The sequence below is a fragment of the Athene noctua genome, chromosome 12, assembly GCF_965140245.1.
Source record: "Athene noctua chromosome 12, bAthNoc1.hap1.1, whole genome shotgun sequence".
Classification (NCBI taxonomy): Eukaryota; Metazoa; Chordata; class Aves; order Strigiformes; family Strigidae; genus Athene; species Athene noctua.
In genome coordinates, this window is record NC_134048.1 from 20,738,757 (window position 1) to 20,760,499 (window position 21,743).

General features: G+C 41.0%; 1 protein-coding gene across 4 annotated transcripts in view; it reads left to right on the forward strand.

Annotated features, from left to right (window-relative positions):
• Positions 1–1,648: 1,648 nt before the first annotated feature.
• Positions 1,649–21,743, forward strand: part of MACROH2A1 (macroH2A.1 histone) — a 47,077-nt gene continuing 26,982 nt past the window's right edge. For all 4 annotated transcript variants that reach the window (XM_074916589.1, XM_074916591.1, XM_074916590.1 and 1 more), the window contains exons 1-2: positions 1,649–1,772; positions 10,045–10,247. In XM_074916589.1, coding sequence (XP_074772690.1) covers positions 10,076–10,247 — 172 coding nt within the window. In that variant the 5' untranslated portion in view covers positions 1,649–1,772; positions 10,045–10,075. The remainder of the gene's footprint in view (positions 1,773–10,044; positions 10,248–21,743) is intronic.

Consider the following 21,743-nt stretch of genomic DNA (forward strand, 5'->3'; position numbering starts at 1 on the left):
TGTTAGGCAAAACTGTGTGTCTCAGTAGCATTCAGGTTACAATTAGCACAGTCAGGCCAAGGCTGCATTTGACCGTGTGCTGCACAGAACCGTAATGAGAGATGTCTTGGGAGATGCAGAGTTTAGCTGCGTTGAAAAACAGACCAAGCCTGGCCATTTATATGGATGAGAACACAATCATAATGCCCGAGCTCAGCTAATGGAATTGCGCACGACATTGCTTTTGCAGGCCCCATGTGCTGCACACAGCCCTGTGCGTCCTACGTCTTCTCACCCTTTATTTCAGAAACACTTTTTGAAGGGATATTTCTCAGCCCAGCCACACGTTTTACAAAGGCTGTCCCTGGTTCTCCGTTTTTCATTCTTCCTTTAAACCATTTTCTTCCTTTCTGCTTTCGATTTCATATGACAAAGGTACTGTCAGTATGTGCTGATACCGAGCAAAATAAGATCTGGAGCTCAGGGTGGTTGATGAGAAGAGCAGGAAAGAGAGAAACTCCCTTTCTCTACTTGGTAGCTGCAATGATAATTCTGTCACTCTGTCCCTGTGACCTGTGTAGCTCTAGCCATGAAAGAACAGCGAAGGACATTGAGGAAGAGGCTATGGGCTGGTATCCCACTTTGGACACTGAGGAAAGAGGATGCTCTGTTCAGGTGGGAGCAGCAGAAGGGTCTGGGAGCATTAGCAAGCCCAGGGTCTTCCATCACATTCAAAACTCCAGCTGCCTCTAGTCCCACCGTTGTAAACGCAATCTGTTATGGCTTGTCTGTCCTGCAACTAAGACCCGCTGTGGCAGCTCCCCTCTTGCACTGGCAGCCGGTGGGCAAAGTAACTGGCAGAGGACTGGAGAGGAGAGAGAAGGCGGCGAGGGGCTGCACCCTCCGTTTATCACTGGGTGTGTGGGCTGGGGGGCACAGCAACCCGGTTCTCCCAACTCAGCAAGTTGTGCTCAAGGACATGCACATCTCCCATGCGGAAACTCCTCCAAAAGCTCCATCTGGGGCCTTTATAAAATGACAGCAAGCCATTTTTGTACAGCGCAAGAGCCGAATGAGCATATACGGCCTTGAACCAGCGGCAACGATGCTGTCGCTCCTTCTCCTCCCTCCCAGAACCAGAAACTTCGTTTCGGGAGGAATGCGGCGTTAACCCGCCGCTTTGTCCTCGCCACTGAAGACTGAGGAGCGAACACGCCTGCAGACAATGGCCTGGCGAGGAGCAGGGAGAGGAGGGCCGGCAGCAGCTGTGGAGGACGCGGTGCCAAGGCCCAGCCCCACGCAGGGACGGGGCTTTTCAATAGCCAGGCCCGGGCGCCCGCATGGCAGCCAGCTGCCGCGGGGGCCGCAGGGCCTCGCCCCCCGGCCTGGGGGGAGCCGAGGGCCCGCCTTGGCGGTCTGGCGAGGCGGGAGGCCAGTGGCCACCGGGGCGCCGATGTGGCGAGGGACACACAAACAGCCCCCCCACCCCCTTCCCCCGCCGCCATTTCCCGGGGGAGCGCGCGGCGGCGCCCGCTGAGGGGAGCGCGAGGCCGCCGCGCCAACGGCCGCCGCGAGGGGCGGGGCTACGCGGAGAGAGAGGGGCGGGGGGGGGCACGCGCGCGGGGCGGGGGAGGGATGTGACGCGCCGGGCGCGCGGGGCATTGTGGGAGTTCGCCGCCAGCCCGTCGAGCCGATCCCGTTGGCCCCGCGGGCGGAGCGGAGGCAGCGGCAGCGGGAGCGGGGCCGCCGCCGGCCGAGCGACCGGAGACATTTTGCCGCCGTAGGGCCGCGCTGTAAGTCACTGCTGAGGGGGTTCGCCGCGAGAAAGGGGCCGCCCGCCCGTGTGGGGAAAGGGTGGGGGGGGTAGCTGAGGGGCTCTGCCGCGGCGGGGGGGGGGGACGACGACGACGATACACGCCAGCCGGGCCGGGGTGCCAGCGGCCCCGAGCCAAGCGGGGTGGGCTGAGGGGGAGGTGGGGTCCTGACCGCCTTCCCCGCTCTTCCCTGAGGAAAAGCGGGGTCCGGGCCGCGCCGGGCGGTCCGTGGGTTCTGTCTCTGCCGGCTGTGCCTGGGGTGAAGGCAGGAGATCCTCCCCGCTCCCAGCGACATGGCAGCGGGGCTTCGTTTCGAGTGAGTCTGCATCTGGGCTGTGCTGTGGAGGCTGGAGGGAGTCCAGGGGCCACCCCGCCGACGCTCGCCCGGCACGGTGGTTCCAAGGCACGGCTGGGGGTGTCGAGCCGCGGTTCCTCACGTCTCTCTGCCTTTATATGCCCGCACGAACTCCTTTTTCGTCTTTCTCACCTCGGGTCATCGGGCAAAAGAAGATAATCTAGAGAGACGGCAAAAAGCGCAAGTGATAAGCAGCAGAATGTGTTTTCAGTGTGTTTCACTTTGGGATGAAGAAACGGTGGCATTAAAGTTACCTGCCACGTGTGAATGACTTAATTAAAACAAAGCCAAATGACATTTTTAAAACTGTGAGCAAAGGCTTCCAAGAGTGGTAAAAATAAATGTTCGGCTAGAAATGGGGCCTCTTATTCTTTTAGAACTGTCACTTCTCGTATCGCCTGCAATATGTCTGCCTGCAGGATTTGAGCAACCTATACGGACTGTCTCTGGGTGTGGGTGTTTCTCATAGGGGACTGCGAGTACTGCAAGACGCAGGTGAATGCAGGTTCTTCAGACGTGGCAGAAGGTATATCACAGGAGCGCCTGGATTTAGACCGATGACTGACATGTTTGTGCGTGTAGGAGACAGGGAAACAAACTGTTTTTGTAACTTACATCTTCTTGTAATCCTTTTGTTTCCTCTGTAATCTTTAAAAGTAAGTTGCAGAAGGCCCGTGAATTTGCATCTGAAGCTGGCAGTAGGAACCAGCTCGTATGCAAGTAGGGTGGTGTGAAACGGAGGTTGCTTCATTTATGTTGATGGCAGGAGACTGGTTGTTGAAATGGATTTGGATGAGGCTTGTTATTTATCTCTTGACCATACAAACAAACGACCATTTTTTCCCCAGGACTGTGTGAGGCTGTCACTTAGCAACAGGTCTGTAGGGAACTTTGCAGATCCACTGCCTCCCCCATTCCTAAGAGCAGAAGAAATAAATGAGCTAAAGAGCAAGTGAGCAATTAATAAAAACAGAACCTGGGTTCCAAGGTAGAGCCCTGAGTTAAAAGATTTAAGTGGGAACAAGATAATTACAGTACCTTTGAAAAACATATTTTAATGCAATTGAGTATGAGAGATTTTGTATCAAGTGGTCCCTAGAAAGCTATCCAATGTGTTTGGGTTTTTGTTTGGTTTTGAAGTGTTCTGGAAGACAGGAATTACATTGTTACTCACTTAGTAACGGTTGCAGGTTATTTTGCTGTGCTGTGTATCATAACCTTTCACACTGAAATCTTCTAGGCCTTCTGGGTTCCTAAAGTAACTTTGTTGTGTTGTGTGTAAGGCATTCCCTTCTGATTGCCCGTAAAGCCAAGTGTTGACAGTGTAGACTAAGCCGTAACTGATCTAAAAACTATTAGTAAGACTAGAATTTGGCCTAATGACAGTAATATAGGAAGAGTGCTTAAACACTGCTTATTTTATAGATCAGCATTAGCAAAAAGAGAAGTCCACCACTGCAAACTTAGTCTTAAAAGAAATCAGCATGTTTAAATTTGTCCTTAGGAGTTGCCTGGTTCCGCAGGTAAAATTCCAATACACAGCAAATGAGCTTTGGTGGAAGATATTCTCTTGATAGGTGATATAATCACACTCTGGAAGAATGGTCAAAATCTTGCGCTCTCAAAGAAATTTCAAAGTATTTTTGTACAGTGCTGCCAACCAGGATCAAGGCCTGTTGTCTGTTCTGCATAAAAGGTAGTCCTGCCCCAGCAAGGTTATAAAGCAGAGATAAAGGAGCAGGAATCTGGAACACATGCCACAAGAGGAAAAAAGAGCCTCCACAGAGAGCTTTGCCGGAGAGAGGGAGTATTGACCCAGTGGGCAGCGCAGTGAGCATTAGGTTTTGTCAGCTTAGTGCTTCCTAGAGGTAAAAAGAAAGAAAAGAAACATGCAGTGCTTGTGGAAAGGGTGCAGCGCTTGCTCGCCTGTTGGGGAAGGACACTATAAACACATGTAGAAGCTATAGTTCCTTACCCAGACCCTTTCCAAAGGGAGGGTGGGCAGGATTCAGCTCATGGAGTCCTTGCTCCAGAAGGACTGGTGCTAGAATCACACCACTCCTGGTCTCCTCAGCAGGTCGAGTCCTTGTACTCCCTTCCCTCAGCAGTATAGCGTCTATCTTAAATTTCATTCTACATCTGGATTTTGCCTTGGAAGTATCCACAAGAATTCTTTATTAAGTTTTTGCATTTTTCCAAAAATGTCAAAGGGCAAAGAAGTTTTAAAAATGTTCTCTAAAACGGTTTTTCTGAACATTGAATTCATAAATGGTCCAGTGATTTAAGGTCCTGTATCAAATTTTATGCTTCCTACTTAGTATACAAAAAGCTGTAATGTACGAATGGGCTTGATTTCATGCTAGTACTCCCAGCAGTGGTCAGTGAAGACAATTGTATTTACGTTTTCCTGACTATTGGTGGCAGGATGCCCAGCTAAAACTCTTGTCACACTCCCAGTACTGTTCATACTGGAGGTTTGTGCATTAAGGGGGTATTTGTTTCGGGGTTTCAGACCCATTGTGGGAGGGAGGGACTTTTGCCAGTTGAATACGATTGTGCAACAGTATTTTGTTTTGCACACAGATTTTTGCGAAAATGTTATTCCTCTTTTTCCATCCTTTACGTTATCGCTATGGTAATTTTAGTCTTGTTAATCTCCAGCAGAAAGTACACCTATTGGGCATTCCTGGATGAGGGATATTCTTTAGTTTTCCAAGTGAAAATAGATGTGTGTATGGTGCTGCCTTTTCAGATGAGAGATTAATGTAGTGGTGGAACAGCTGTCTTACAACCAGTTTCATTACTCTGTTTCAAGACCACAAAGGGTTTCTGCTTTGATAAAGCACTTAAGCTAAAATTTGAAATCCCATCAGATCAAACGATAACTGAGTGATTAGCTCTGCTTTTATTACTGTCGTACCTAGAAACCACAGTCACAGACTGAGACACTGTTGTGCTAGGCAAGCATTATTAGAGACCATTTTATACCGATTCTATAAGCAGTACATTTTATAAATATGCCAGACTAGGCTCTGATTAGCCAAGAACAGAGCAAGTTAGTTGTCAAAGCAAATTCAAATGCACCTTTTCAAAAAGAGTTCAGTGAGCGGCTATTATTATAGTACATAAATAGATTTGAGAGAGAATGGCAGCACTTACGTTGTTAATCTTTTGAAACAATGGAGCAAAAATAGCATTGCAGTTAATCTCTTCTGATACAAAAATGAACTTTCCAGCTTAGTCTTTGTACTGGGAAGAAGAGAAAAATAATTACTAAATCTTAGTATTTTTCCTATTGTAGTAATGGTCTCTGGGATTCTATTACACTTGCTAATGTGATCATGTAGATCTAAATTTAATCATCTGTTTGCTGAGTGCAGTTAATACACCAGTGTAAACCCATGATCACAACAGTCCCTGCCTGACCACAGTAGCATTCGTAGTAATTTAAGTAATTAAGAACCAGTACCTGGAAACTATTAATAGCAGGGAGTGTTTATTACTACTGTTTGATGAAAGTGTCAAATTGACTGAGCTAATGAAGTACTGGTATTTGGAAATTAGGAGTCACCTTACCAGGATGTACAGGCTGTACTTTGAGAATTATGTGATGTTAAACCTTTCAGAAAAAGAAATGCCTATGCGCATTTTAGGAAGATGGTATTTGAAAGTCTGGTTTAGTGGAGTAGCTATCTTTGCATAGACAAATATGGCCAACCAGCATTACTACAGCCAATTTCAAACTGAAAAATTTTAATTATGTTGATTTTGTTGCTACACCTTAATATTATTTTGTTTCTTAGAAGATTTATTTCTGGCCTGCAAAGATGTGACAGCAGAGGAGCCTTGTAGCTTGAATCTGTAAGCCAAATTAATATACCATAAAATTCTCATTTGTGTGAATTTTGAGATCTTAGAAAGCAGTATAAACCTTGCTACTGTTTTTCAAAAAGCTATGAATCAGGTGCTAAATTCTGCAACTAGGACAATCAGTGGCTCTGCTGTGCTTGGACACAGAAGAATATAACATTCAATCTGATTTGAAGTCAAATGTGGACTTAGATAAATTGACTTCTCGGTGATATCCCTTGGTTATCACAGTGATCATTTTGTGAACTGTCACACTGAAATGAAATTACTTTATTGTCAGATCTTTGAAGACACTGTGTATTTGGCAAAGTTGCTCAGTAATTGCATTGCAAAGGCAAGAGAGAGGAAAGAAGGGAAAGGACTGGTCCACTGGCTGTCATTGACTGTGATTTTGATTCCCCCCCCCCCCCCCCTTATTGTAAATGATCCTGCTCAAATCTTGTCTGAACTATGGCCCATGTGATAAGGTTGCCTTTGGTTGCCTCCTTCATCTGCTGGCTAGCAGTGACTCAGCAAACCGCTCTGGTTCATTAACATTGGCAGCCTTCCAGAGTTTCTGGTGTTACAAAGATAAAGCATTTGAGAACATGTAAGGCACAGAGTTTTCTTTGGTTTTTGATCTGTTGCCATGCTCTTTACATTTAACTTCAATAATTTTTTTTGTGTGTTTGTTCCAAGTGAAATCTCTCTTCCCTTTTCTTTTGCTGTGGCGAACTACAACTAGAGAAGAGACTTTGAGAGCTCCTTGGGCCATCCCTCAGCTCAAGGGCAGGACAAACAGGTTCTGCAAAGTGTAATGATCCTGAATCCATAATTATGCCCGGAAACATCTTCCATGCCAGGCGCTCTCTTTCTCCTTCCAAATTACATGATTGGCAAAATTAAAAGTGGTACTTGAAACTTAATTGGAATTTCCCTCCCTCCACACCAACATCTAAAGATACAGTGATTCATTATGTGCTGTAGGAGTGGGATCCTTGAGACAGGATGCTCTGAAAATTCTCTTTATGGTGTATCACATTTAATACTAAAAGTTCCAGAAGTTCTTGCTTTTTTTAGTGTGCAAGTCCCCCACCTTTCTGGTTCAGGCAAAGTTTTTTCCTCACAAAAAATCTTGCAGCTACAAAACTCTTTAATGTACGATATGAGAGGATCAGGTTAATGGTCAAGAGAGGTCTAGGGTTATCCTAAATATTAACAGGAGAAATGTCACCATAAGTATAAAATAAAGGGGGAAAATAACTTCTAGAGTTTGCAGAAGTGATAAAATAAGCTTATTGTGAAAGAAAAGCACACAGTTTTATATATGGGTAGGGATTAGCTGCAGATGACAGGAGGCTTGGAGGTATTAAAGAAAAAATAGTATGTTAAAGGGAAGAACATCTTCAGAACACCAGATGAAAGAGGTTGGAAACTACCAGTAAAGTGTTTTGCTCAAGGTTGATATAGGGGAGGTTGGTTTAGGGTGACAGATGACAGTTGACAGTGTGTAACAACAAACTTAGCATCACTTTGGATAGATGATATGTATCCAGAGACAGTGATAGACAGTACCTATTTGTTTCAACATCTGAAGGCACCACTTCCCTTCTCTCTGTATAGTCATTTTTTTGGAACTGAAAATGAAGAAGGCAATGCTCTTTCATCTCTTTCTGTTACCAGCTACAGCATGGCCATCCATGTGTGTCTTCTGTTTGGATTTTTAGATGAGGTGAGCTGTATTTACTCCAGCTCCTTCAAAGCCTCTTTGGCGGTAATTCTGTATTGCTACATACTTTACTCATACTTTGATCCAAATGCAGCTGATGGCTAGATGACACTCTCCCAAAGAAAAATAACCAGGATCAGGAAGTAAGGTTTTCCATGTTCTCTTCCAGCTATTCTGTCTATCTCAAACTCATAAGCCAAATGGTTAATAGAAGTTTACTGCTTAAGGCTTGCAGGTTTTCCCTAGAAAAATTGTGGTTTTCATCGTTGACCTATCAGTTACAAATGAAAGGAATTATGGGGGAAGCTAGAAGCACAGCTCTTTCTCATGCCTGCTTTCCCTGGTGTTTGATTCAATGAATTTCTTAACATTTGTGAGATTAAACATCTGTAGTATTGATGAAAACGCATTATGAACTATGAAAATAATTTCTGGCAGAAAGTCCACAGCCAACTCAAAGCCACACCCAGCCTTCTCGCGAACAAAGAGAGCTAACTAGATGAGAAAATGCAATCAAACGGAAGGTTTTTGAAATCAGTTGTAAGCTCTGGTTAGGCAGTTTCTCAAGGCAAGAAAATTGGCTTTTGTCCTCTTCCTCACAGAATAATAGTTGTTACAGAGCTGAGTTCACAGCAGAGGAAAGGAGAAGGAGCCCTTTTGATGGCTTCCCCCTTCCAAAGTTTCCTGTCTGCTTTTTTACATCAGTTTCCTGAATGTAGTGATGTAGTATAGTATCATCTGAGCTAATAAAAGGGGATTATTTCATTTACCTTTAACAAGAAGTAAACTCGTTGCATTTATTTTACTCAATGTGCTGTGTGAGTATAGACTGATGAATGGAGTGTGGAAGTGGAAAGAAAGAGAAAGGTTTGATACTTGTGTTTCTTTAGATATCCTGAATGATCTTTATTTGATAGTCACGTAGTCTGAATCTCAGTGACTCGCTGAGATTTAAAAGACTGCAGGACGTGTCAGCACAGAACAGAAGTTGCAAAACTTAAAGTGGGGTTGGTGAACCTGTTTTGCCTAATTCTGAGCTCGCTCAATCGCTGTGGATTCCGACAATACAGTTAGGTTCATAAGGACAAGGACAGAACTCAGAGTAAACGAGAGGAAGACAAAAAGACAAGCAGAGAACTGGTGCGATGGGAAGGCAGGCTTAAAGGGGTTTTATTGTGGAGTATATAAACACACCAGTGAATTTGCATTTGTATTAAGTAGGATTTGCGCAGCAAGGAGAGAACTGGGATGTACAGAGAAATGAGTATCACTGATGCATACCGCTGGTTTCCCTAGAGTTCAGACACAGGAGGGAGGGTGGGGACAGCCTCCTTTCCTCTGGGTTAAATTCAAAACCCAGTGCGTTGCCTAAACCTTCAAAGATACCCTGAGAGGCTGCAAACCCTTCACCTCTTTGGATTTGTCAGATTCTATTTACAGCCTGAGCAGAAATCAAAGAGAAAACAAGTATGTTTGACAGCTGTATCAGCAGTAGATTTCTTCACCAACATAAACCCAGATAGAGTTGTCAGATATCTTCTGGGTGTTTAGACCACTGTTAAATTAAGGAAAGGTGCCAGATTAAAGTTCATCAGATTCCCAGAGGGCACGTTGAAGCGCTGCAGTCTTCAATGTGGAGATAGCTGGTTTCTGTTAGGTTCAAATCTCAAGGGGCTCCTTTCAGATCTTTCTAAAAATAGGACATTTAGCATATGGGAGATTGTATTTTGCCATGCATAGGTCTTTGTTCTGTAAACTCACACATGCTTGAAAATCTAGTGCTTTAAGGAAGGTGAATACACTTCGTAAAACCTTTAGAGGATGCAGTTTTTCCTCGTTAGCAACAGTTAGTCGTGAGTGTAACGGTTCTACCACAGTTGTTGAAATGCACAATCGAGTTTTTCCCAGAGACCAGAGGGTTGTGTCAGTCTCCTTGCAGAAACCATCCTCTGTTTTAATGCAGAAGCTCTATTTTACATTGGGTAGTTACCACACTTTGCTCCAGTGATGGTACCAGGTTTAATCTGTTAGGAATTTCAGGAAAGTAATTTCAAAGCAGATTTAAATGAAATAATTTCTCTAGCTTATATATTTACTGTATAAAATTATGCCAAGATTGCAATGGTAAGTAATTCTGTGTAAAATTATTTTAGGTTCTTGTTGTATATGCTATAAAAAGGCGATGTGTCTGTGTGTTTTAGGCACCCTAATGCACTGTCTACATGAAAACACTGGTCTGTCTTGAAACTCAGTGTGTGATATTACAGCATCCTTACTGATAACCTTTTATTTTTATTTTTTTCTCCTTCCTAATATAGAGAGTGCTGTTCCAGACCCAATACAGACAAAATGTCCAGCAGGGGTGGAAAGAAGAAGTCAACCAAGACTTCCCGCTCCGCAAAGGCTGGGGTCATATTCCCTGTTGGAAGAATGCTACGTTACATTAAGAAAGGCCACCCGAAGTACAGAATTGGTGTTGGTGCTCCAGTGTACATGGCTGCTGTACTGGAATATCTGACTGGTAGGTTTTGCTGAACAATGGAAAATAGCAGCAGTGAAAGTAATAATATAGAGTTGCACAAATGCACAAAATGAAAAAGATCCTCTGATTTATAGATGACTAAAAAAGTTATAGCTGAAGTATGATCAGCACAGTATTTACATCTAAGCCAAAATCAAGGTACCTGCTTCAGAGCTTTGATGCCTTTTGTGCATTCCAGCACTGGATTTGCTTTGACCTGTTGTAAACACTCTTCTTCCACATAGGCAGTCAGAAGGATTCCTGCTAACATCAATGCGTATGGACTGGGCCTGCAGTGTTGCAGTCCCTCCTGCTCTGATTTTGTGCCTGATGGCTCTGTTTGGGTTATAATTGTCTGCTAAGCCTGTATGTTCCTTTTCCACAGAGAGCCTCTCAGTGTTTACACAAGGCCAGGATTGCTTACAGCATTGTTTAAACATTTTTGTTCGATTTACAGATTATTTTTGAGACTACATATGCTGTTTGCAATTTGTTTGATTGATTCTGTGTATAAATGCAGACTCTGATCTGGGGCAGATGAACAATGTAGCTTATTTGCTTTCGCTTGTGGTCCTTTCTCTGTTCCTCTCATCACATCAGAATGAGAACACCTGAAATAATTATCTCATCCTTACAGTACCTACTTGGAGGACAAAAGTATTATTTTTCCTCCATTTAGAAAGAAACTTCAAAGGAAGAAAATGCTTTGCACAAAGACATACACAACTAGACATGCAAGTAAGGGTCTTTACACTGCAGTTCTCTCAGATGAAACTTAAAACGTTGCAGATTTACCCCACAAACAACATTGCGAAAGTTGTCTTCTAACAGAAAATTAACCCCAGCTGTAAGAGCATCAACATACAGGCTTTTCGGAATATTGGTTTGTTTAAAATAAAATACATTTTTAAGAATGGATAAGAATAAACCATCAGTTCAGTCACATTCATGTGGCCAGATTGACTTACAAGCCAATACCTGTAGGCTTGGGATCTAGCAAAAAGCACAAGTGCTAGATGGATTAGTGTTTGGAGACAGATTCCATTAGTTTGACTAAGGAAAAGCTTGGATTGGATCTTATCTCTTACAGTAGTGTTTCTTTTTACAGTGCATCTCCTTATGTCAATATTCTGGTTGCAGCAGGTTCAAGCATTTTAAGGGACAGCAGTCTCTAAACTCTAATGGTGTGCTGAGCCTCTGAGGAAGAGGTACAGGTCACGGTTTCTTTCACTTAAGTACAAAGTAGCACTTTGCTGGGAGTATTTAAAACTGAGGTGACCTGACTCTTAAGACAATTTTAGATACACCTTATAATGGATATTGACACTGAAGAACAGAAATAGGCTGATTTTTTTTTTTGGTGTAGAGTTTCTTCTTTCACTAAAGATGAAGATTGGTAACGTTAGAGCATAATTAATAGAGTGCTTGTTTTCTGTAAGGTATTAATATTAAATGATTTAATTTTCTCAGCTGTCAAATATCCTTCTTTTCATTTGTTCATGTTCATCGTTTTCTTTATTTGGGCCTTTTCTTTAAATGAATGCTTTTAAACTTCATAGATGGCCTTAAAAAAATAAACATTTCCTTCAGCTAGGTTCCTGCTTACAGCAATAACAACTCAAATAAAATGCTTTTTAGCATGAAGCGTGCTTTGAATGCTGCCCTGTTAAAGAAACAGAACAATACAGGTGAGCTTAAGGCACTGCTAATGAGCAGCACATGTTATTGGTTAGCTGTTTGATTTAAAGTGTTTACTGAGGCAGGGATGGTTTAGGCAGCTAAGAATAGGCTGGGGAAATAAAGGTGTTTCTTTAACTGCTCTGCATCCTGGGAAACTGTCTGAGGAGATTAACCAAAAAAAAAAAAAAAGCCAAAAAAAAGTTGCACACATTGCTTCTTTAGGAAAAAGAAAAAAGGGAGGGGGGGGATGGAGGTCTAAGGGGAAAAGTACCTTCTTTTTTTCTCCCTTTAAATATTTTTAGGCTGGGTTTCAGGGTTTTTTTTTCTCCTCTGAAGACTAGGTAGATAGTCCTAGTATCCTGCATCTCAGGATTTTCTTTCATTCTTATACATAGATGCAGCTCAAAAGCACAGATACTCTTTCCTTACTGAGTTAGGAATGGTTTTATGTTTTATGACTGCTTCAGTCTGGTGGGTTTTTTTCCCCCTCCTCTTTCTGTAAGTTTTTCATATTCTGTATAGTGTAATTTTTCTAGCCTTTAATGCTCAGTATGTTTTCTGAACTTCAGGTCATTCATCCTTTTCAATATAGTTCAGAAACACTCCCTTGAAATGGGATGCTTGGAGATTTTTGGTTTGTGTTCTTTTTACCTCTTGGCAGTTATTACTTCACAAAATCCTGACTTTTCTCCAGGAGAGTTTTTAAAGATGCTCATGTCAGCACATGATCTGAGACAAAATCAAAGCATTTCACCCATTTAAAAATAAAAGCAGGAACGTGACCTAATAGGAAGGAGACCATGTGAAGTGGCATGCTAATAAATTGGCTTAATCAAAAAAGTAATCCTATGCATCCAGGAAAGAGAAGAGAAATGTAAAATATCAAAAGCAGTTGTAGGAAAGAACTTCAGAGAAGACTAGGAAGGGAAATGAGAGACGTGACCTAGTAGAAAGGAACCTACTAAGGTTTGAAAACTAGTTCATGTGTGTGCAGAATATGGCACTGACTTTAATCCTTTAGAAGATGAGGTGCTAAATTTTACTGGCCCTTGCTTAAGTTTAACTCTGATGTAAATCTGAAATTAGCCCGTAACGTGCTCAGATCTGGGATTTTTGGTTTGGTTCAATTTGAGATTTGAACTTCCGTAATGCTTCCAGCTGTTGAGACTTGGAATTCAGACTCTGGATCCATCTGTAGTTACGACTTTATCCACTTGGTACTTTGAAGGCACTTTACTATGTATGCACAGCTACTCATCAGAAAGTTCAAATACACATTCTATAATTTCTTGTTGTGTGGGGGCCTATTTGTCATTTAAGGCCTTCTTCAGTCTGTGCCCAACAAAGTGCTTTTTCAGACTACATTTATGTTGTTCTTGTGCATTTGTATCAGCACGTTTATGCACAGCTCTGCTAGTAGGAGCAGGCACTGGTTTAGCACACAGGAATTAGGCTGGCTGCTTCAGTTGCTGTGAACTAAAAACTCTGTGTCTTTGCTGTACTGCGTTTCAGCCTCTTGGCTTCTGACAACTTCTGCAGGTGCTGGCTGAAGTACATCCTCCCTGTGTTGTCTGGTGGAGTAAAAATAAGAATAATAAATACTACTATATTATTAGAGGTACAATTTGTCTTCTGGTCTTCAGCTGATAATGTGGTTTTCCTTACCTTACATTTCAATACGCTTGACATACAAGCAGGTTGCACACTGAGTGTTCTCTTCCTTATTCACTAAAGGTTGTTGTTACCTACAAGTAATGTTAGAAAACGATTCACTCCTCAGCACACCCAGTGTATTCAGTTTGGTTTCTTAAGCATACCACGTGCTTATTCTTTCCTGCTTTTCATCTAAGGAAAGAATGTGTAATGTCCACTGTAAATAGGATGCAAGTGTGTGTTTGTGGGTGGATGTCCAGCAAGTACCTTTGAGTTTTACCGATGCTGAAGCAAGTGGATATCCTTCCTTTCTTTACCCTGGAGAAATAGTGTGGATGCTGACGAATTATAATGCATGGTTCTTATTTCTTTTCCTTCTTTGTAGTAGCAGATCACACAAGGCTGCCTATCTTGTCGGGAGTAGTCAGAATATTTGATTAATTTCTGCTCATGCTGCAGAACTAATTTTAAGCATTATCAACTGCTTTAAGCTGGCAAGAAGTTCAGGGTTAGTAATTCCTTTTGTCTTCTTTCCTTATTGTAGCACTTGTTTTACAATCGTTCATTGCCTATTTATCTTCCCTAACATGTACTTCAGAAAACTGCAATCCACTCCTTATTTTCTCTGCAAAGTAGTGCATCAGTGTCAGTTTATGTCAAAAAAAATTACTAGGTCAGTCAAGAGGATGGCCACAGACTTAATTTGGGGCACTGCAACCACTCAGGTGAAGTTGTATGGTTTTTATTTGTCAGAACTGGTCCAGCCATACATGTAATCAGATATGGTCCTTTCAGATGTATAGCTTGCACAAGTTACAATATAGTCCAAACTTCCTTACCAACTGGAAAATATACTTCTTTGCCCTTAAAAACCAGAAATCTCTTGAGCATATTTAAAGGCAGCAAGAACCAGGCCTGCAAGTGATTTCTGCTCCCCCTTGCCCCCCCATCGTCCTCTCTACACTGTAAATAATTTTCAATTGCCAAAATGTCATAGCAAATGAGGAGAAGGAGAAGTTTATAAAACAGCAGGAGAACAGGAATACAGAAGAAATGAAACTTTGATTTATATTTGTTCTGTACATACTGAAGTAAGGTAGGAGAAAATGTTAAATGTCTGTTTTCTCCATTAGACTTTTTTCTCAACTGGCTTTTTATTGCCCATTGCATACTGTTGATCATGTATTTTGTTAAAATGTAAAATAAGCACCTTTTGAATCCCACGGTTAGAATTGTATCTGAGGCATTCTGGTGCTTACCTGAGTTTTTGTTTTCAGGCTTTCTGATGTCACCAGAATCCCTTAATGGAGGTTCATGTGCTGGAGCTCAGTTCGTTGCATTTTCATCTTGATTAATTTTCGATGTGGAAAACTTTCTTAAGCCAGCTGCTGATTGGCTGCAAAATGAAAGTCCTTCCTGAATGCAGTAAGTTTAACTGCTCGCTTCAGATGCTCACTTTCCGATGTGCAAGCTGATCAACTTGAACTGCTGTTCACCTCTTGTGTTCTACTTGCTGCTGAAAATTTTTACAGGGTCACAGAGGAATACAATGATTTGCCCTGTTTGTCAAAGCAGATGTACTGCTGAACTTCTGCTTGGAAGCAGAGGGGAGCTCAGAGGTCCACAGTAAAAAAGCATAAGGTTAAAAGCAGATTCAAGTTCCAGGTATTCTGAGGATACCATAAATAATGGTCCTTAGGGAGTAATGAAATTTAAGAAGAGAATTAATTGACAGTATCTTTTTGATACTGTTGAAACATGCCTTCACTACCAAGATACCTTTCTTCTATTTAAATAGGCAGCTTCAGAAACACTAATCCCTGTTACGCTGTTATGCCACAAACCGTGTCCCAAAAGAGGTTTAAAATTAATTAGGGGCTTGTAGGACCTGTGCCTCACTTGAGCAAGCATATAACTACCTCTTCAGATCCAGTGTGGTTTTAATATGGATTAATACTGGACCTAAAATACAGCAGGGTTGTTTATGGCAGTAGCCTCACAAGCAGAGACCTTTCGAAAATATCAGCATAGCAAAGCAGCTTTGTAACATTCCTCTTTTACATAAGGCTTGTGTCATGCTCTTAAGAGAAGTGAGTCTGTCACAATTTAAAATTGCTGTACTTGTAAGAAGTGCCTCTTTAGATATAAAACTTTGCATTGTTACCAGTTGAATGACCAACTTTCTGAACTTAGAAATGCATGAATCAGTCTGTTTCAAATGGGTATAAATGAAGAGTTTTCTGTCACTGATACGCCCTTCCTTGGCTCCAACCCCGTAAACACTTACGTATGTGGCTCTCTTATCTTGTAGCCCCATAAACTTCAGTGGATCTCGAGTTACAAAACCTAAGTCAATACAAAATTACTTACCCGATTAGGGTCCTAATGTATTCTCCAAGCTACACAGATGAGGTTTGATGAAAAACAGTAACAGTCAAAGCATTTTCTCGTAATAAAAGCCTTAACAGTGCATACTGTTGTTAATAGAGACACTTATTTCAGGTAAATATGCATCAGGATTTGCATTGTGACTTGTGTCATGTTGTGATAATGTACTAATTGTTGGACTGTTAAAATTTAGTTATATTTTAATATCCTTAGATCTAGAATGAAATACTTTTTATTCTAGTAACAGTCATTACATCTATTTATTTGACTAAGTTGCAACAAAGTAATGGCTTCTACTAGAAATTGCTGTTCAATTTAATATCAGTATCACCCTTTGTTTTGAAGTTTAAGTGGTATAAAAAAATATGGCTGACTTTTGCTACATATTCTTTGGCTACCCTTATCTTTGTCTTCATTTATATCTCTTGTTGAAGGGCAAAAGAATCTATGAAGCTTAAGTCTTCACCCTTGGGACTGACACTTGCAGCACAAATAGCTAGAAAGGAAGACAGACATCCTGACTTTCTAGAGTAGCATGCAGTATTTAGCAAGGAGTTTCTTTCCTCAGATTTTCTCAAAATTTAGAAATTCTTACATCACGTATTGTAAGCATGGGCTTTTTTTCCCCTTTTCTTTTGACAATAAGGATTATTTGAGAATGCCTGAGTTCAGATCATGCTATGCATTTGGTCTTCTAGGGGTTTTTTTCCACAGTACATTTATCCCTGAATTTCTTATAGTGATGAAACTCCATGTGGATTCTTAGATGCAGTCAGATGAAATGCTCCATCCTCAATATAAATTCATTGGGGAAAAATAAATTTAAGGGGTGTGCAGTAAAATACAATATTTTTAAAACAAACAGGAAGTACTTATCCTCCAGATTACAAAAATGTCTGTAAAGATGTAGTGAGCCTGGTTATCACAAGATGTTATGGATACCAAAAATGGGTACCAAACCATGCTGAATGTTTCAGAAATCAATCAGACACACCCACAGAAATAAAAACATTGGGGGACTGAACACAAAGATGGCATTTTGAAGTTGGGAAACCACTCAGCTGCACATGGCTAAAATCAGAGGGAATGTTCTGGAAAAATAGCGTTTTTAGTTTGCCTGTTCCTTTAATCCTCCTGAGCATCTGCTCTTGGGCGCTGGCTGGGGACAGGATGTCAGGCTAGATGTTATTTTTTGCTCAGATGAAGTTATAGCTAGTGGTTATGTTCGCCTACCACAGAACACCCGAAGTAATAGATTTGTTTTTAAGTGATTTGTTCTCAAGACTTTTTTTTTTTTAAAAAAAAAGTTTTTGAATGTGCTCATATAGTCACTTCTATACTGCATCTGTAAAGTAATGCGGAAAAATATTTGTAAACATTTTTCTAAATATTTACTAAATAATAACTGTTGTATTTTTCTACAGATACTTGTATTTATTATGGCTTCCATTGCTATCTTGATACAAAAAGACTTGATGCGGGGGAAAGACTTTGAGACAACAGCAATTTAATGAGTCATAATATTTTCAGTAATAAACATTGAATCCCACTTCCCTCACTGTCAGAGGCAGTTATCTAATAAAGCCATTATCACCATCTGCCAGATCACGTTGAAATGACTACACCACAAAATGAGAGCACAGCATATAAAGATTGCATCAGCTTTGGTCATTGTTCAGCAGAGTCTTTGACACTGACTTGCATGTCTTGCTCCTCTTTGTAGGGGCATGGGTACGCACACCCTTGATACACATAATCCATTTCCTCTTTTGAGCCTTGGGCTTGAAGTCACTTCAGTAAAATGCAGAACTACAGTATGAACTTCCCTTTTTTTCTTTTGTTAATAACATTATTAATGTTTACTGTGTTTCAGTAGATGATTGGTATCTGCCACTTGACTAATGTTTGGAAATGCATGTTCCTAACGTGTGGCTGTAAAGGTCAAAGGCTAAGCTAGGACCAAGTCTTAAGACTTGAGTAGTCTCCTGTACTCTGTAACAGCCAGGCCAAAGCGTAGATGCTGCACTTGATCAAATAACGTCTGGCAGCAGTTATATTAATCATGTTTGAGTGCATTTCTAAAACATATGTAAACTGTTAGGAGTAACAGCAAAGTGTAAACTGCTAGGTAGAGGAAGCTCCAGTGAAAAAGCAAAAAGGGTTAATTTGAGTTAGATCAGGATTCTTGAAGTCAGTGGAGAAGAAATAGGCTCTCTCTTTAAATTAGTACTCATGGGGTGACTGTTGAGATTAACTTTTGAGATTAAACTCACTTTCAGGTTTCCCTGAAAAGTGAACTCTCATACCTTTTACAGAGCAAATTAGAAGTTAAATAACATTGGATATCTTACCAAAAAATAATGGACGGTATTGAAGTGTAGAAAAGAGCTGAAAAGTGTGAGTCAGATCAGAAGGCTCTAAGTGGAAGTGGCTTTTGTGGCCTGAACTTGAGTTTTGTGTAAACAGCAGTCTGTCACCTGCCTCACAAAAATGCAAAACTTACAATAACTTGGTAAATTTAACAGTTTCTCCTTTAAGGGGCTTAGTTTTGATACAGCTCAGACACTAAAGACTGAAGGGTTTGGGTTTTTTATCGTGTCCTAAGAGAATGATTGCCCTGTTGAGAGTTGAGGTTTCATCAAGGCTTGTTCAAAGCAGTAAAATTTCTTGAATTGATTTCCACTGCATCAAATTTCCATGACTTTGAACCAAGGCTGAGAACTGTTTTATTGGAATGCATGAGAGGGAAAGTGTTGTGAGAGTGAAGGTAGAATCGTTTAAAAACTGCAGATTCCAGGGGGATTGGGTGGAATACACAGAGAGAAGAATGCAGGAAACTTTTAACAGTCTTGGTTGATTGGGGTTGATTGGGTTAAAACCTTCCAGAATCATGTAAAATGATTCTGAAGTCAGTAAAATGCTGATGGGAGGATGATTAATTTAAACTACAATAAACAGACTCTGTGTCATGTAGTTGGCTTTGTAGCAAATACATATTTTCTCAGTGGAATTGTATCAACATTCATTTTTCTTTGATTTCTGGATATTGTTCTCAATTTTCTTTTGAGGAGAGGCTTCAGAATTTTGTTAGAACCCCTGACTTGTTCCTGTTGGAACTTGCGTGTTCAGAAACTGGCCTTGTGTCAGCACATCACCTGTTAGTTGTTAGGGGTTTAATTTTCAAAGCTATGATTTCATCTCCCTGAAGAGAAGGTGGACAGAGGGATTCAATGCAACAGCGGTGTTTTAGCTTGAGATGTAAACCAAAAAAAAAAAAAAAGGAAAAACGTTTTGGGGATGAACTCAGACCAGATTGAATTGAGTATTCACATTAAGAAAGTATTACAGCCCAGAATGCATGATAAGCTAAAGACCTTGTTGTTTAGGCTTTAAAGGAGTTTTATTCAGTAATGACCAGTAATATCTTGTTTGACAATGAGGATAAATTAACTAGAGCATTCTCCAGGAGTGGGAGAAGAATGCATTTGTTTTTGTTTCCATGCAGGTCTGCGTTTGCTACTGTGCCTGCTTTGTTTAGGTCTGATAGCAATTTGTTTCATTTTAACTTCATTTAACTTGTGTGGAGGTTTGATTTGGAAAGTTGTGTTGTGAAATACCAAAGCAACGGTATTCAAGGCAGAGAGCGGTATCACTGTGAAACGGGGAAATGCAAATAATAAAATTGGGAACTTAGTAGGATGGCCAAGAGATGACCAGAGATCAGTCTCTGCAAGTAAAGGATGAGAACTCGCTCTGAAAAATTCAGGGTGAGGTTTCTGTGGAGACTTCTAAAACTTTTTGGTTGTTTGAGTAGGAAATGCCTCGAGAACAGCTTTTCCTGTGGTCTTATCTCAGGCTTAAGTACAAAGATATACAACCTGTTTTCTTTTCTCCTTTAAAAATATTTAACTGTACTTTTAAAAATCTCAGGAGGAAAAAAAAAAAAGGGTTTTGGTTCAAGAGTTGAGAACAGGCTCAGGCCAGTTTTCACTGTCCATATCCGTCTGCGTAGTTTTAAACATTGCAGAGGATTTTTTTTTTTATTTGCTATAAATGAGAGCTACATTTAGGCTAATTTTTAAAAGAAAATTTCTGAAGCTTCTCTTCCCACTTTAACCATTTAAAGATGACTGAAAAGAAAAAAAAATACATTGATCACAACTGTGTCTTTGAAATCAAACTGATGTTCGTATTATAGTCAGACTCCTAAGGCATCCATCCCCTTTTGTGCTACCTAACAGCTGTCCATACATGAATATATCGCCTGCTGACATGGCATTCCTACTTAATTTTTTCTCTCCTAATTATATACTTCTCACAGCTTTTTTCACTGTTTTATATCTGCAGTTAAAGCAATACATGCTGGTTTGCTTTCTTTGTTTGAAATTATTTAAAAGCACAGAAAAAAGCCGTTTGTGCAAATACAAAGGGTATCTCTTCATATTAACCTAAGATTTCAATGTGTGGTAATTGAAAGATTATACCTTCAGGAGTTTATGATACTGAATAAGTTGTATATTTTCCTCATTTGGAAAAAAAAACCAACAAACCCAACAGAGATTTTGGCATTCAGTACCTCTGTAAAGTGTGTCTCATAGTTGCCTTTTGCCTGAGTAGTGGTGGTGGTGTAATTATTCTCCAGGGGGGAAATGCCTTGAATAAATATATGAAAGGAATGGAATAGACATTATGCAACTTACATCCTTTCTGTGAGGCCTCATTTTTGTAAAATGTTTCTTGTTTTGGTCTTCTGTCTGGATAAATGCAAGCTGACTGAATCCTGATGTCATGGAAGCTCTTAACACTTTCTTTTGCCTCAACACTTACAACAAAGCTTTGTCTCTTGACCCCGTTTGGTTGTAGGAGTTGTTGATTTTTGAATGTCTATTTTTTTTCCTCCTGTTGGAAGATTAATGAAAGAGAACTCTTTAGTGACTCAAATCTTTGAGCCTGATAGAATGGCACTTCCAAAGATGGGTCTGACCTAAGAATTCGAATCCAATCTCAATTTTCAATACTTTTTCTCACCCACTACTCTTTCCAGCTCCACATCTAAATCCAGAGTGATAATTCTGGAAATTTGAGTCAGCTCCCTTACAGAGATCACTAGATTTTCATCTACTTCAAAATTGGTTTAAAATATGGCTGAAACACCATTTAAATCTTTAGAATTAAAGTAGCATAAAACAGATGTGAGCAGGCTGCAAGCAAAATCCAGGCAAGTAGTCCAGATCCCATCCGGGTCCAGAAAGTCTTCCTTTCTAGCATTTGTAAGTGCTCTGATCTGTTGGGTTTGGATTAGGTTTGTCTCCATCAGTGCTAAGTCAAAAAGTTGTTGCCTATATTGTCTTCAGCTTGAATACCTCCTAATTTTCTGTTTTTAAATAGGGGACAGTCCCCCTTTGACCGGACTTGTGCGCAGGGCTGTGTTTTGCTGTTCTCTGTGCTGTGGGTCTCTCTGCTTGCACTTGAGCAACACTTGATTGTTATTGAAGAGCTGAGGAGAAGGCCAGAAGAAAAAAATCCACCCTTCGTGCCCTCCTCCTCCTCTCTCCCTCTCCCCAAGCTTCTCTTTTGTGGTCCTCAACGCCAGTGCAAAGCGTTCTGTTCCTGAAAAGGAAGTGGGGTACCTCAACTTCCCTAAAGGACCATTAGAAAACTGTAATTTCAAAATGAGTTTCCTGTCCAAGGAAGAGGGCTTAGCACTTACAAGAACAGTTCTCCACTGTACAAGGCAGACATTTCAGTTTTATGAGGAACAAATAAAACATTCCT